Source organism: Macaca fascicularis, chromosome 15, assembly GCF_037993035.2.
Source record: "Macaca fascicularis isolate 582-1 chromosome 15, T2T-MFA8v1.1".
Classification (NCBI taxonomy): Eukaryota; Metazoa; Chordata; class Mammalia; order Primates; family Cercopithecidae; genus Macaca; species Macaca fascicularis.
Window position 1 is genome coordinate 45,277,593 of NC_088389.1, and position 17,246 is coordinate 45,294,838.

A 17,246-nucleotide genomic window follows, 5' to 3' on the forward strand; every position below is an offset into this window, starting at 1 on the left:
GACATTACTTGGAATTTCTGGAGAGAAATACATTTATAGGACTCACAGTATTCATAAAACAGGCAGACCAGTAAAACTCCAAAGATAAGTTTGTAGTAAATTTTTCCTCCGTGAAATCCAGGATCTAACTTAGGAAAATTTAAAAATATACATTTATCTCCATTTTTGAATACCCATAGTAAACAAAACAATTTTTTTAAAAAGAACGAAAAGCAGGCTGGGCGCAGTGGCTCACGCCTGTAATCCCAGCACTTTGGGAGGCTGAGGTGGGCGGATCACGAGGTCAAGAGATCGAGACCATTCTGACTAACACAGTGAAACCTCGTGACTACTAAAAGTATAAAAAATTAGCCGGGCGTAGTGGTGGGCGCCTGTAGTCCCAGCTACTCGGGAGGCTGAGGCAGGAGAATGGCATGAACCCGGGAAGCGGAGCTTGCAGTGAGCCGAGATCTCGCCACTGCACTCCAGCCTGGGCAAGAGTGCAAGACTCCGTCTCAAAAAAAACAAAAAAAAAGAACAAAAAGCATACGCACACAATTCCATAATCAGAGACAACCACTGCATCATTTTGTTCTATGTCTTTCCACATCGTGTGTCCACAATGCAGAATGTCCAAAGATCACAAGGTCATGGACAAACACGTCCAGTCAGGTCTAAGAACAGGTGACCAAGCACAAGAGTCATAGTCCAGAAGACTCATTTTTGCTAACCTGGAAGTGTAACACCATCACTCCACGTGAATACGTCCCTGGTCAGCTCCAGACATCCCTGGCATTTTTTTTTTTCCTTTGGAAGTTCAACATTTTAGAAGACCCAGCACAGAATCACAGTCTAATTGGTCACCCAGCAGGGCACCCCATCTATTGGGCCTCACTCACCCTATCACATAAGGTCTCCCGTTATGCCCCAAGAGCTGACGTGCTCAACAACTGTGGCCCAGGGTCTTTCTGAAGAACGTCCATTTGATCCAAAATTTACAACTGACTCACTCCAGAGAGACGTGGTCTTTATCAGAAGTGCCATCTGCCCAGGCCACAGCTGGGTCTTAAGAATTGTAGGCTGGCCGGGCGCGGTGGCTCACGCCTGTAATCCCAGCACTTTGGGAGGCTGAGGCGGGCAGATCACGAGATCAGGAGATCGAGACCATCCTGGCTAACACAGTGAAACCCCGTCTCTACTAAAAAAATACAAAAATTAGCCGGGCGTGGTGGCGGGCGCCTGTAGTCCCAGCTGCTCAGGAGGCTGAGGCAGGAGAATGGTGTGAATGTCGGGGGCAGAGCTTGCAGTGAGCCCAGATCACGCCACTGCACTCCAGCCTGGGTGACAGAGCGAGACTCCGTCTCAAAAAAAAAAAAAGAATTCTAGGCAAACCCCATCTCCCAACAAAGGGATCTCTTCCCTTATCAAACAAAAACCAGCTAGTCCCATTCTGCCTCAAAACCCCACTGCCCTGAGAATGACAATTATAGAGGCTTCCAGCTCTTCATCCTCACGCTCCTCTGCCTTCCTTTCTTCCGACATGGACTTCCACTTATCTCATTCCTCTCAGATCTTTCTGCCAAGCTCTCTGGAAGACCCATGCCATAGTTAATAAAGTCCTGTCGTTCTTCTGCCCATTCAAATTCTGAAACCTGGCTCTCCCTGAGAATGGGGCCTCCCTGCCATTGGTCCCGCTGTGAGCTGCTCGCATTCCACATGCCTCACCCAGCCCACAAGGCCAGGAGCTGCTGCTGACATGCTCCTCGTTCCACACAGCCCCGGACCACCATTCCTCCCCCACCCTGTGAAAACCCTTCTGATGTTCGTGCCATCCAGTGACACACTTCCTCTACCTCTCCACACAGCTGTCATCCACTGACAGCTCTGCCATTTCTCCTGATGCCCTGAAGATTCAAGCAACTGGCTCTCAGGCTTCCTTTCCAAGTCCTTCCACAACCTAGGTGCCCTCGAGATCCAGGTGGCTCACACACACAACACCAGCCTCTAAGCAAGCAATGTCTCCTTCCATTCCACAGCCTCTCCCCAGACTGTCACCAGGCAGAAGCCCACACATCTCCCTCTAAACGGCATCCCTTATATTTCATGCTCTTCCACTTCCCAAAATCCCTGGTTTCTCAGCCTCTTGGGACCTAAAGTTCCTAGACGTTCCATCCATTCATGTCTTTACTTCCTTCCTTATTCACTCAGCATCGGTTCCATGGCCCAGAACTTCAATCACTTACTTACAGCAATATCTAAACGTTCCCTCTGCACTGCCCATTCACTTGCTCTACCAGACCTGGGCATGTGGGCACACTGCTGGAGGAGAAACAAAATCAAGCAAACACACGGACAGACACGATACATTCTACAACGAGACCCTCCAACATTGCCAGGCACTCTTTTCATACTCCCTTAAGACAGCTCACTCCCACATTGTCCGAATCATTTATTAAAAAGCCCATAAAAGTGTTGAAAATTTCTAATCCCCAATTCAAACCACCCCCACCTTTAGAAGACTTCATCATCTATTCAGAGAGAAAACTGCAGATATAAGCAAATAACCCCTTAACTTCCTGCCACAAAACAAACTTCCCTTCCTTCTCCACAAACAATGGAAAAAGTACACCGCCCCTTCAGTGGCAACTCTAGCTTCCTCCGCCTTCCTGGGAGCCTCCATCCTACTCTCCAATCTTCAACCTAATGCCTTCTTCTCTACCAATACTGGGCAACTGGCACTTAAACAAGTCTCTTTCATCCTTAAAAACAGCAGCAGCCCCCACCAAAAAAAAAAAAAAAAAAAGAAGCTTCCCTCTCCCTCAAACCCACACCCATTTCTGACCACTGCTCTCTATGCTCGCTTTCATTGCCTAAATCCTAACACTCTTGTCTTCTCTCTCACCCCTCACTCACTCTAACCCACTTGGGTTCTGCATCACTACACCAATGAAACTGCTCACACCACAGTCAGCAATAACTGTGTCATTAAACTAACGTCCACTTTGCATTGTACATAATTCAGCCTCTAAGCAGCATTTAGACTCTGTTGACCACTGAGACATTTAGAAAGAGGAACTAGTTGGGGTGTTATGGCTTTTTTTTAATACTCCACTGGTAATGAGGCTAAACACAAGAAAACAATAACCCCTGAAGGGAGTTGAAGGATTGCCTCTGTTTCCTCACCCTCAAGTCTATTTCTGTATTGTCAGTTTCAACCACATAGGCCACGCTACTGGACCACAGTGTTGGTTATCAGGGCCATCCCTCTCTTGAAAATCATGTCTTTTGGGCTGGGCGCGGTGGCTCACATCTGTAATCCCAGCACTTTGGGAGATTGAGGCAGAGAGATCACCTGAGGTCAGGAGTCCTGTCCAAAATGGTAAAACACCATCTCTACTAAAAATACAAAAATTAGCCAGGCATGGTGCTGTAATCCCAGCTACCCAGGATGCTGAAGCAGGAGAATCACTTGAACCCGGGAGGCAGAGGCTGCCGTGAGCTGAGGTCATACCACTGCACTCCAGCCTGGGAAACAGAGCAAGACTGTCTAAAAAAAAAAAAAGAAAGAAAGAAAGAAAGAAAATCATGTCTTTTGGGCAAGATTATTAATATTTATTATCTCTAGAATCAGAGAGACCTGGACTCAAGTTCTAGCTCCACCACCCATGAGTTGCATGTCTTTGAGCAATTTTCTTAACATCTCTGTCTCTCAATTTTCTCATTTGTAAGATAACAGTATTTATATCTACTTCACTAAGTGTGAAGATTAACTGATAATATATGTAAAGCATTTAGCACAAAATAAATGAGGGCGCATCCATACAATGGAACACTATTGCACTCTTATAAACAATAGAATAAAAGCATGCTTACTGGCATTTCCAACATAGAAAGATGTTCACAATGTATTCAGTGAATTGGCAGTATACAAAACACTCAATTTTTGTAACTGGATGAAGAAAAGTAGTATAGAAAGTCACCAACGATTATTTATTGCTGGTGAGCTTATAGGCATTCTTTTATTGTTTTAGGTTACTTGCACTTTTTTTTTTCTATAATGAACCTACATTACTTCTTTAACATAAAAATAAAAGTTTCAACTGCAAAAAAGTACAGTGCATGGTAAGTGTCCAATAACTAGCTGCTGTTATGATGTTACTTTCTTGGAGTCTGCAGAAAAAAAAGAGCCAGAAGCTGCCTGCCCTAAGAAGGCCTAAACTGGCTCTCTACCACTGGGGAGACAAGATACTGGTACCTTAGATTTGGGTGGATAATTCTTTGCCTACATTGGCTGTCAGCCCTCACTCATTTTAGCTCAGGCAAAAAGAGCTCTGTACTTTGTCCAGTCCTGGTCATCAGGAATCTGAATTAGGACTAGAGCATCAAAGCCTTAAGGTAATAAAGCAAAGCATTTGAACAACCTTGTCCTCTGACCATTAACTTTGTTTGAGGACCTCAGAAGTGGAAGGCCCAGGACAGGGTCACGTGTTGGGATCCCATGTTCCTCCTGTTTGTCCTCTTTCTCTCATTCTCACACACCCCTATGATATCCTTCAATACAACTTCAGAAAGAAGCCTCTGAATGCACCACCAAAATATAAACCCGGCGTCACTATTAGAAACAGGAAAAGAAGACAACTCTCGTTTGAGATCAGAAGTGAAAGAAATGATAAAAAGTAAAACTCAGTTCTGCAACAAGATTATCGAGGTGCTGGCATCACAGCCAAGTGAAAATGTGCTGCTAGAACTTGGAAAACGTTACTCTAAGGCATTTAATGACTTACAGGAAATCAAGCCCAGGAGAAGGGACAGAAATAAGAACAGACAGGGAAAAAGATAGGGAAGGAAAGAGGAGCAGCACAGGAAAGACTGGTGAGTTGCAGCTGTGCGTTGGCCTCTGAATCAGTTAACGGCAGTCCTGCAGTATTTGCATTCTGGGGCAGAAGAACCAAGAAGCCAAGGGAAAATGTCACAGTGGGCAAGCACTGCTGTGCCAGCAAGGCGGTCACTTTGTCATTTGGCTGTTTACAGTACCAACTCAAAAAAAAACAGGCTTACCTTTCACTGACTACAGGGTAAAAAATAAGGCCACCCTAGAAAAAAATAAACAAATGGATATAATTCCTGGAAATATGTATATTAACCTAGGTCCTCTGAGGAAGTAACATATGTAAGTATCTAGCCCAATGTCTGGGCTAGGCGCCCAGTGGTTTAGTGGGGTAAGACTGTGCGTGTGCACACGTACATAGACAAATCTTTACATGCAAACCTGGTGCAGAAAACAGGGTAGCAGCCCGACACAGTGGCTCACGCTTGTAATCCCAGCACTTTGGGAGGCCCAGGCAGGCAGATCACCTGACAGCAGGAGTTCAAGACCAGGCTGGCCAACATAGTAAAACCTCATCTCTACTAAAAACACAAAAATTAGCCAGGCATGGTGGCACACACCTGTAGTCCCAGCTACTCGGGAGGCTGAGGCAGGAGAATCCACTTCAACCCAGAGGGCGGAGGTTGCAGCGAGCTGAGATCGTGCCACTGTACTCTAGCCCGGACGACAGAGGCAGACTCTGTCTCAAAAAAAAAAAAAAAGGAAAAGAAAAGAAAAAACAGAGTAGTAACATCAAAAAACTGGAGAAGGCTTAAATGTCCATTGAGAAAAGACATTATATAATTATTGCATAAATAATTAGGCAGAGATTGAAAGAGTAAGCTAGACATGGTCATATAGAACACAGAAAGGTCTTCAAAAACACTATAAAATGGAAGGGAACGTTGGAAAGCAATATTACACCAAAATCTGAATTATATACATTCTAACTATACATGTGTGTGAATGCAAATGCAAAGAAAAACGACTAGAAGGACACACAGCAAATTTTAGCCACAGTTGCTTTTGACAAGAAGGACAAGCTAAGTAAGAAGGGCTGAGGGAGGGTCCCTGCTTCCACTCTGTATATGGCCTTCAGCATTGCTTCTTTTATTTTTTCACAAATATAAAATTTTCATCCAATAAGAGATGAAGAAACACAACTTGAGTATTTTATTCCCTGCTTGTCTTCCCAAAGAATAAAAGGTACAGAACTTACAAAACTTTCAAAAATAATTTTTTTCTACAATGAAATAGAAAAAAAACACAGTAAAAGACGAGAGACATGTTCATCAGAGCTCCTCTTAATGCCATCCATAAAGACACCATCTATTAAAAGTTCCAAAAATATCTGTAAATCACTCTTTGTTATGTGACTTGTTGGGGGGTGGGGTACCAAGAAATAGGATAGCTTCCTGACTAAACACTTTTTTTTTTTTTTTGAGATGGAGTTTCACTCTTGTTGCCGAGGCTGGAGTGCAATGGCACAATCTCGGCTCACCACAACCTCCGCCTCCCAGGTTCAAGCAATTCTTCTGCCTCAGCCTCCGGAGTAGCTAGGATTACAGGCATGCACCACCAAGCCCGGCTAATTTTGTATTTTTTTTTTAGTAGAGATGGGGTTTCTCCATGTTGTTCAGGCTGACCTCAGGTGATCCACCCGCCTCGGCCTCCCAAAGTGCTGGGATTATAGGCGTGAGCCACTGCGCCTGGCCTACTAAACACTTTTTATCCCAAAACATAAAGTGATAATATGAATTCTCTCCCTAGTAATGTCAATATTGTCATTCTTCCTCTAAATATGTGGCTTTCAACTGGTGGGGGGGGTGGGGTGGCAATCTTGTCCCCCAGGGAACATTTGGCAATGTCTGGAGACATTTTTGGTTGTCAAAACTGGGGACCAAGAGAAGGACACTCCTGCCATCTCAAGGATAGAGGACAGGGCTGCTGATAAACACTCTACAGGACAGCCCCCACAGCAAAGAACTCTTCAGTCCAAAGGGTTAATACTGCCAAGATTGGGAAACCTTGTTCCAAGACTAAAACTTTAATACTATTTTAAATATTCAAAAAATAATTTTCATAAGTAACAAATGATACATTAAAATTATTCTTTTATAAGTGGAATTATGTAAAGAGTATGGTTTTAAAAAATTAAAATATAGGCTGTACAGTCCTACAAATTCAAATTAGAATCCTGGTTACCAACTTTGTAACTTTGAGCAAGTTATTTGAACTTTCTACCTCCATTTCCTCAACTGAAAAACTGTAACTAAAGGATATAAGTTTTAAGACTGTTATGATCTTGGCTGGGCGCGGTGGCTCACGCCTGTAATCCCAGCACTTTGGGAGGCCGAGGTGGGTGGATCAACTGAGGTCAGGAGTTCGAGACCAGCCTGGCCAATAAGGTGAAACTCCGTCACTACTAAAAGTATAAAAAGTAGCTGGGCATAGTGGCACACGCCTATAATCCCAGCTACTCAGGAGGCTGAGGCAAGAGAATTGCTTGAACCCCGGAGATGGAAGTTGCAGTGAGCTGAGATCACACCACTGCACTCTGGCCTGGGCAACAGAGCAAGACTCTGTCTCAACAAAAAACAGAAAAAAAAACCCACAAAAAAACTGTTATGATCTTAAGTTAATCAATCAATTAAATCTCAACACCTGCCCATTACCTATTTGATACATACCAGAAAGACAGTAAGTATTAGTTCCTGTCTTCCCATTATTCCTCCTCCTGCTACCATCTATCCCACCTAGGCCAAATTTTATTCATGGTCTCATCACAGTGATTTAGGTTGATACAATGATTCATAAATTTCAGAAGTAATATGATATTAATATGTTAAATAGTATCATGGTAAAAAATAAGTGCAAGTATAGGGATTAAATGTTTATTTGAAAAATCTTAGTCATAATTTCTTCCTCATTCTAAGATTTAAAAAACTATTATATATAATCCTTTCATCTGAATTACACCTATTCTCTCAAAAAGCCACACCCACAAGTGTGATCAAGGTGAACAGAGTTGTACAATGAGAGGGAGAGCAAAGGCAAAATTCACTGAGGTAGACCCCAATTCCCTGAGACCACTCAACACAGGCATTCTGTAACACAGGGACCTACTTTGGTGGTGATCCTATAGGTGATGTAGGTCTCCATCGTACACACATGCTTCTTGGGATCATCGACTATAACGAAGAGATCTCTAGTCTCACCGTCAATGTCATCATCAAGCTGAAGTCTGTTGAGAAGGGAAGATGAAGAGGCGGGACTTGAAGTACCTGCTGGAGTACCACCGTTGGGCAAAATGAGATCCTAAAAGAAGAAAAGAGTACCTTAAAATTAAATGAAAACACACACAGGAGAATATCAGCAAAAGCAGCTGGTTTAGCCAAACCGATAAACACTTCTAAAATCCAAAAATAACTTTTGAAACACCTGAGCCTCTCCTTACTCAGTGGTTTCTTGAGTGAACGAATCTTTTACGACCAAGAGAAACAAACTATGGTAGTGCTTTGAATCAATTTCATGCCAATTCATCTTTTAGGAGGTGCTGGAGAAACCAACATGAGCAAGTAGTTCAAGGGCAGAGAACATAATAGCCCCACCATCATCAAACCTCAACCTTCAAACTAAACAAGATAACTAACTAGGCCTTGTCAGTTTCACAGCCATTTTTTTTTAATATTGTAGGGACATAATTTATTAATTGGCTTCCTCCTAAGACCTAAAGAGTGAGGTCTGTAATTTTAAAAAAGGAAAGATCCCTATGAGTATACTCTGTTTCTCCCCCTTTCTCAAGACCACCACGTGGGCCCAGGTAAACATTAAGAAACCCGGCTGGGCGCAGTGCCTCACACCTGTAATTCCAGCACTTTGGGAAGGCCGAGGCAGGTGGATCACTTGAGGTCAGGGTTCAAGACCAGCCTGGCCAACATGGTGAAATCCTGTCTCTACTAAAAAAAAAAAAAAAATACAAACCCCATCTCTACTAAAAATACAAAAAATTAGCCAGGCATGGTGGCGGGCGCCTGTAGTCCCAGCTACTCGGGAGGCTGAGGTAGGAGAATGGCATGAACCAGGGAGGTGGAGCTTGCAGTGAGCCGAGATCGCACCACCGCACTCCAGTCTGGATGACAGAGCAAGACTCCGTCTCAAAAAAAATACAAATAAAAAAATACAAATATTAGCTAGGCATGGTGGTGTGAGCCTGTAATCCCAGCTACTCGGGGGGCTGAAGCAGGAGAATTGCTAGAACCTGGGAGGCAGAGGTTGCAGTGAGCCGGGATCATGCCACCGCACTCCAGCCTGGGCAACAGAGCAAGACTCCATCTCAAAAAAAAAAGAAAGGAGAGAGCAAGCACCTATAGATGTAAAGAAACTTAAGAGATCAACCAATTCCATTAAAACAAGATACAAAAAGATAAAGATTTTGAGACATTTAGGGAAATCTGAATATCGATATTAAGGAATCACTGGGTATGTTAATGGAAGTATGATTTTACAAAATCTTCATCTTTTAAAATTATATACTAAAATATTTATGAATAAAATGAAATAGCATTTGCTTCAAAATAATTAAGGATGAGTAGGTGGGGATATAAATGATACAAGATGCCCAAGTTGATCACTGTTGAAGCTGGTACTTGCAAGTTCATTATACAATTCTCCTCCCTTTTCTATATGCTTAAAATTTTCCACAATGTTTTTAAAAGAGAGTAGTGGGTAGGAGGGTGGTCAGTGGGGCAAATGCCAGGAAAGGAAGGGAAGGATAGGTTTTTAAAATTACAGACCTCACTCTTTAGGTCTTAGGAGGAAGCCAATTAATAAATTATGTCCCTACAATATTAAAAAAAAATGGCTGTGAAACTGACAAGGCCTAGTTAGTTATCTTGTTTAGTTTGAAGGTTTGGTAACAGAACAGAGCCCTGCCTAGCAGCAGATGTCAAGGCCTCTGAATGTCACCCTGGAATAACTGGGAGACAGAGACTAAAGAATATGGCAAGAAAGTGACATGACATCTTGGGAAGAGCCTTGGTGACCTGTGGGCCATCAGATCACAGGCTGAGGAGCAGAGGGTGCTTTCCTCATATTCTCTCCTAGCCACCACGTAAGAGAATGAGTTATGACCCAGCCACCACGTAAGAGAACGTACAGGAAATTAGAGGTTAACCTAGCAGTCACATCCATGAGCTCTAGCTGATGATGGGACATCTGGGAAGAGCAATGGGACACAGCAGAGGGAAGAAGCATGGCCTGGAGTCAAGGGCGATGTCACCCAACTTGGGGGGTAATGGAAAGTACACAGAAAAGGCACCTTCAACTCCCATTTCCACTGACCACAGATCATTTAATCATATACTTATGTAATATCAAAAAAACTGTAATTACTAAAAGGGTACCATTTTCACAGAAGGTACTCATGGCAATAGACCTACCCCCTCCACTTCTCTACTGCTATGCTTCTGACTACAGGGCAGATGGACAAGCTCATCAGCTGGGACGTCACACCTTCAGCAGCCCCTCTCAGTGTGGACATGACTGCAGAGCCCAACTACAGCAGCAGCCACTGATGGGACTGCTTTTGCAATGTACTGGTACTACAGGACACACGGTGTCCACACCCCAGTGTCCGGGGATTTGTACGGGGACAACGTCTTCTCTGGAACTCCAGGATAAACATCATGTCTTGGTCATTTCAGTTAACATTTAAACACTGACCTCAGGCAGGATGCCACGCTAGGCCTCACAGGGGCCCTCCTTTACATTTTATCAACACTAGCACACCAGGCCTCAGAACAGCTCTGTCAGTGGATAGACACTGCACAAAAGAAAAGAATTCATGGCCGGGTGCAGTGGCTCATGCCTGTAATCCCAGCACTTTGGGAGGCCGAGGTTGGGAGATAGAGACCATCCTGGCTAACTCGGTGAAACCCCATCTCTACTAAAAACACAAAAAATTAGCCGGGCGAGGTGGCGGGCGCCTGTAGTCCCAGCTACTCGGGAGGCTGAGGCAGGAGAATGGTGTGAACCCAGGAGGTGGAGCTTGCAGTGAACCAAGATTGCGCCACTGCACTCCAGCCTGGGCGACAGAGCAAGACTCCGTCTCAAAAAAAGAAAAAAAAAAAAAGGAAAAGAAAAGAATTCACAATCTTAAGGCAGAGATGCCAAAATCAGCTCAGACAGTGGTTTCCCACAATCCGGCCTGGCCTGATCTCAGCAGCCTCCTTTCTTACCACCACCTTCCACATCCAAGGGACCAGTTCCTAGGAATCACCCAGCGGTTGCATGCCCCTTATCTTTGCTGGAAAAGTCCCCCATCTGTTGTACATAGCATCTCCAAATATCTTCCAGAAATCTGCTTGAATCCCCTCTCCTTTAACACTTTCCTTGACCCACTCCCTGGTAGAATTACTCACATCCTTCTCAATACTTTGAAGACATCTCCACTGAAGCATTTTGTAGTTTTAATCATTTATTTATATATCAGACTTATCCACAAACACTGTGAGTCCCCAGTGACTGCAACTGTGCCTTGCTCATCATGTGTGTGCGTGCGTGTGTGTGTGTGACTGTATTGTCAGGGTGTGTGTGATTATCTGTCTCCCCAGGTTGGGTAGTGACTTCAAGCCAACTCCCCTCACATTTGCCCTGGGAACCTCAGCCAATAACCTTCCAGGAACAGCCCACATAAAGATCTGAAATGTCTTGGCCAGACAGTACGAAGTTAGTTCTCGAACCAGTTGTTGGGGGTGAGGGAGGGGAGAGTCAATCAATCAGATCTTGTCACATACTCCAGATTCTTCCCTCCTAGGACTACGCAACCATGGAAAACCCCCCCAGTCCTCATCCCAGCGTGTTCCTTGGAATGTTACTTGAGACATGAGAATAGCAGACAGGCTACCGGGGTCTGTTATCTCCTAAGCAGTGACACTGCCACCTTAGATGGAGATGGCACAGCCATACACAGTGCTTACTTCACCATACCCCATGACAGCCTCGTGAGGTTAGCAATACAGGTATCATCTCTGTTGACATGGAAGCAGACTCAAAAAAGTTAAGTAACTCGCCCAGATGTACAGACACTAGCATGTGCTGTGCCAAAGATTGAACCCAGGTGTCTGGTTCTTAGGCCAGGGTTTCTTCCCATGCTGAATCTCTCTTGTGTGTCTTTTTCCATCCCTAAGCTGTCTCTCATGTCTATTCTCTGGCCATAAATCCTTTAAGTAAATATGAAGCTTCTAGGGTTTTTGTTGTTGTTATTTCAAGGCAGAGTCTTGTTCTGTCGCCCAGGCTAGAGTGCAGTGGTGCGATCTTGGCTCAGCGCAACCTCTGCTTTCTGGGTTCAAGCAATTCTCCTGCCTCAGACTCCCAAGTAGCTGGGACTACAGGCGCATACCACCACACCCGGCTAATTTTTGTATTTTTAGTAGAAACAGGGTTTCACCATATTGGCCAGGCTGGTCTTGAACTTCTGACCTCGTGATACACCTGTGTCGGCCTTCCAAAGAGCTGGGATTATAGGTGTGAGCCACCGTGCTGGACCGAAGTTTCTGTTTTTAAAGCCAGTCAGGGAAAGTTAACTTTTTTTCCTTAGGGTCTTAATACAAGTTTATCCCAAAACGACTCCCTTCAAGATAGGGTCCCCATGAGCAATGAATGTGGAGGGAAAGCATGTGCATCTCACGAGGCATGGGCAGAGGGTGAGGCGAACTGAATGACACAGGCTGCTTCTCCATCAGCATCCTCCCGCAGTGCGGTTTGCGACACAGAGATTTGAGCTCAAGAGCAGGTATCGGGTGGTGGCAGCACCTTTACGACCAACTTTTATCACCATTATGACCAACAGTTCCCTCCAGGAGAGGGAATTCCTTGGCTCAACACAAAAGCCTCCTGCTTTGTTTTTGCCACCCCACAGTCTGTTCTCCATGCTGCAGCCAGAGTTCTCCTTTAAAAATTTAAATCAGGCCAAGCGCGGTGGCTCATGCCTGTTATCCCAGCACTTTGGGGGAATGAGGCAGTGGGAGGATCGCTTGAGCCCAGGAGTTCGAGACCAGCCTAGGAAACATGAAGACACCCTGTCTCTACAAAAATTTTAAAAATTAGTCAGGCATGGTGGCACTCACTGGTGGTCCCGGATACTCAGGAGGCTGAGGCGGAAGGATCTCTTGAGCCCGGAAGACCGAGGCTGCAATAAGCTGTGACCGTGCCACTATACTCCTGCTTGGGCAACACAACAAGACCCTGTCTCTAAAAAAAATAATAATCATAAATCAAAACACATCACTCCCCTACTCAAAAGTCCCAAAGATATCCCCTGACATTCAGAAGAAAATCGAAACTCCCTCCCATAACCTGCAAGGGCCAAAATGACCTGGCCCTTACCCTGTTCTCTGACCTCACCACCAACCCTCTCCCCAGCTCTAGAAACAACGGTCTTCCGTAACTGGCCCACGCACCGTGCCGGCTCATTCTGACATCAGGACCTTTGCACTTGCTGCTCCCTCTACCTGGAGCACTCTTCTCCCTCCAGATCCCCCCTATGGCTGGCCTCTCTCCTCAGACAGGTTTCTCCTCAAATGACACCTACTCAGAGACGCCCCCTCAGCTAATAAAATCTAAAATAACTCTGCATCCCTCCATCCCTCTCTAGCCCCTTCTCTGGCTTTATTTTCTTTACAGGACTTATCACTGTTTGAAAATACATTATATATTTATTGACTGTCTGATTCCCCACTAGTCTACAAATTCCCTAAGAGGAGAGACCATGCTACTCCAGCCCATGGTAGGTTCTCAGTAAGTATTTCATGAATGAATGAATCTTAGAAATGACCAAATTCAATCCCTTGCCTATCAAAAGTACTCAATAAATGTCTGTGGAATGACAAGCAACTGAGGCTAACCTAAGCCAGACTGCCCAGTTCTGAATCCCAGTACCACTAATTAGTAGCAGTGCAACTTAAGCAAGCTTCTTAATCTCTCTAAGCCCCCTTGTCCTCATTTATAAAATGGGTGTAGTGAGATTGAGTTAGTTAGTATCTGAAAGCAGTTGGAATAGTGTCTGGTACATGGTGGGTGCTATATCACTATTCACTCTCTCACTCACACACATACACACACACACACGCACTTCTAAGTATTCTTGCATCCTTTTATAAACTATGAGGCTGGGTTCACAGCAGACACACAATAAATGCTGCTGCAAATTTAAAATTGCATTGAGACCCACAGTTGGGGCCTCAAATATATTTTCTTAATGATTTTATTATAACAAAGGATATCCAGAATAGCCTTTGTGAAGAGTTACAACTACATAGTTGATTAATAATGAAAACTCCCCACTGTAGCAAAATACCAATTTTCACTATGTAGGTTTCCATTATAAGAGCATTTCTGGCTGGGCGCGGTGGCTCAAGCCTGTAATCCCAGCACTTTGGGAGGCCGAGACGGGCGGATCACGAGGTCAGGAGATTGAGACCATCCTGGCTAACACGGTGAAACCCCGTCTCTACTAAAAATACAAAAAAAAACTAGCCGGGCGAGGTGGCGGGCGCCTGTAGTCCCAGCTACTCGGGAGGCTGAGGCAGGAGAATGGCGTAAACCCAGGAGGCGGAGCTTGCAGTGAGCTGAGATCCGGCCACTGCACTCCAGCATGGGCGACAGAGCGAGACTCCGTCTCAAACAAACAAACAAACAAACAAACAAACAAAAAAAGGGCACTTCTTCCTCCTTCCCCGTTTTACTTTACCCTAGGAAGACAGATGCAGAGTGAGGTTGCCTTACAAACTCCTCTGTTTCAAAGAATTTCAATTTTAAGACACACCATTATGGTCAACCCGCCACAAGACAGAATATTAAATTAACATAAATCACTAGCAAAATTTTATATTACATTGAACATATGATTTATGAAAAGAGAGTGGTATATACTAGGAGCCAATATAGTTTTAATAAAAACAAGTGATGCTAAAACAATCTAATTTCTCTTTTTTATTCTATTGGAGGAATGTGGGCAACTGAATGATCTAGTCTCAGAGGAGCTTGACAAAGCCTGTCAAGGTGTCTTTACATTAAGGATAAAATGATGGCTCTTCTGAATACACAGACTGTATGTTACTTGTCTTAATTTACCTCCCTCGTGCCAGGTACAGGGCAGATGCATAAAGAATGAACGTGTCGGCCACACATAGTGGCTCATACCTGTAATCCCAGCACTTTGGGAGGCCGAGGCGGGTGGATCACGAGGTCAGGAGTTCAAGACCAGCCTGACCAACATGGTGAAACCCCATCTCTACTAAAAACACAAAAACTAGCCAGGGGTGGTGGCACACGCCTGTAATCCCAGCTACTCAGGAGGCTGAGGCAGGAGAACTGCTTGAACCTGGGAGGTGGAGGTTGCAGTGAGCCAAGATTGCACCACTGTACTCCAGCCTGGGTGACAAGAGCAAGACTCCATCTCAAAAAAAAAAAAAATGAATGAATATATTCTATACAAACTGAATATTCTTGATTGTTGATTTTGTTGTAAAATAAAAGTTAAGCCCACTTTCGAGAATAAACTCAAAGGGACAATCTCAAAAATGTTCTGTTCAAAGATGTTCATGATACAAAGAACACAGAGTGAAACCTAGAAAAATCCCAAAGGCTCAATAACCAGGAAGCGATCATGTTTGTATGTGTAATGTGACACACTCGTTTAAAAAATTAGAAAGCCAGACCTCTAGATAAACTCAGTGAGTTGAACACAAGCCTCTGCTTTCTCCCTTTTTCCACCCTCCAGATACTAATTTAACCTAGAAAATGAAAGAAAAAAAAAATTAAACAGTGGAGGTAAAAAGAACAAGAAAAACAGTGACTGAAGTCACGTCAATACTGGAAACAATCCAAATGCCAAAGGTTTCAAAGGTTGTCTGTCTACTGGCTCCACCTGGGCCACAACTGAAAAAAGAACTAAGAAGAATCTAACCCATGTCACCGAAGTTACTTCAGGTTATCGAGGTTACCTAATAAGGAGAAAATGTTCTTGAACCCCCTTTACACGCACACTAATTTGAAAGTTGGATTGTCAGTGGGGAGTAGAGGACATGGAAGGTTCGGCAGTGGGGCAAACCAGGACCACCAAGGTGTTGGCTGCTGTGACTGCGACCAAGGGGATGCCAAGCACAGACAAATACACAGACAAATGGGCCACCAGCAGAGGGCACCCTGCCCACATGGCCTTCTCCCCTCCATGATGGGTAGAGATGGAAGCAGCAGCTCATAGGAACATGAAGGCATTTGGGTTGGCTGCCCTGGGGTGTGTCCAACAAGCCCAAAGCAGGCCAGACTGCAAATGCTGGGGGCACTGGGCTCTACTGAGATGTGGGGAGCAGCTAAAACACAGAGAAAGCCAGGCTTCTTTCCCATCTGACAGATAACGAGTAATCTATGGATCTAAGACAATGCTAACAACATCAAGCAGAAACACAGGGGATCCAATAATTCACTTGTTCTGATGGGGGCAAATAGCAGGCCTGAATTATTACCTCATCGGAGGCAAGTAAACCATAAAAACAAGTCAAAATGGCATTAGCTCATCACTCAGACCCTAGAAAACCGAAACACAAAAAAGCAAGAGTCCTCAATAACAGATAAACATGCATTTGACAAAGATGAAGTCCATACAACAGAACCCTTTAGGCCAGACTTACTCTGTGGTCCCATTAAAAGAAAAAGAAAAAAAAAAAGCCTAAAGAAAGCGGAAAGAGAATTTAAAAATGAAAGCATAAATTAAAACAGAAAAGAACGAAAGTTGTAAACAAAAGCAAAATTTAATTCTTCTAAAAGATGAATCAGATAAACTAAAACTTAGGAAATCTGACCAATACAAAAAGAGGAAAACGGCCCAGGTGTAGTGGCCTCACACCTATAATCCCAGCACTTTGGGAGACCAAGGCAGGTGGATTGCTTGAGCCCAGGAGCTCAAGACCAGCCCGGGCAGGATGGTGAAACCCTGTCTCCAGTAAAAATACAAAAAGTTAGCCAGGCGTGGTGGCTCAAGCCTGTAGTCACAGCTACTCGGGAGGCTGAGGCATGAGACTTGCTTGAACCCGGGAGGCGGAGGCTGCAGTGAGCAGAGATTACACTATTGCACTCCAGCCTGGGCAACAGAGTGAGATGCTGTCTCAATAAAAAATTTAAAAAGAGGAAAATGGAAAAAGGGAACAGACAACAACTATTTAGAAGTTGTGTCTATGTATGATTGTAAATTAAAAGGTTGTGCTATGAATAACTATGCAAACAAATTTGGACATCTATATGAGCTAGCTGGCTTTCTAGGAAAAATTACGTGATCAAAGTGAAATTAAATAGAGGTAAAAAACCTAAACAGATAAATAACCACAAAACTGTTGTCACA

The 17,246-nt window shown here is 44.2% G+C and overlaps 1 protein-coding gene across 3 annotated transcripts in view; it reads right to left on the reverse strand.

The window, feature by feature from the left end:
* The window catches only part of SNX30 (sorting nexin family member 30), a 125,840-nt gene that overhangs the window by 66,689 nt on the left and 41,905 nt on the right, over positions 1–17,246 (reverse strand). For all 3 annotated transcript variants that reach the window (XM_065530198.1, XM_005581045.4, XM_074016801.1), the window contains exon 2: positions 7,973–8,164. In XM_065530198.1, coding sequence (XP_065386270.1) covers positions 7,973–8,164 — 192 coding nt within the window. The remainder of the gene's footprint in view (positions 1–7,972; positions 8,165–17,246) is intronic.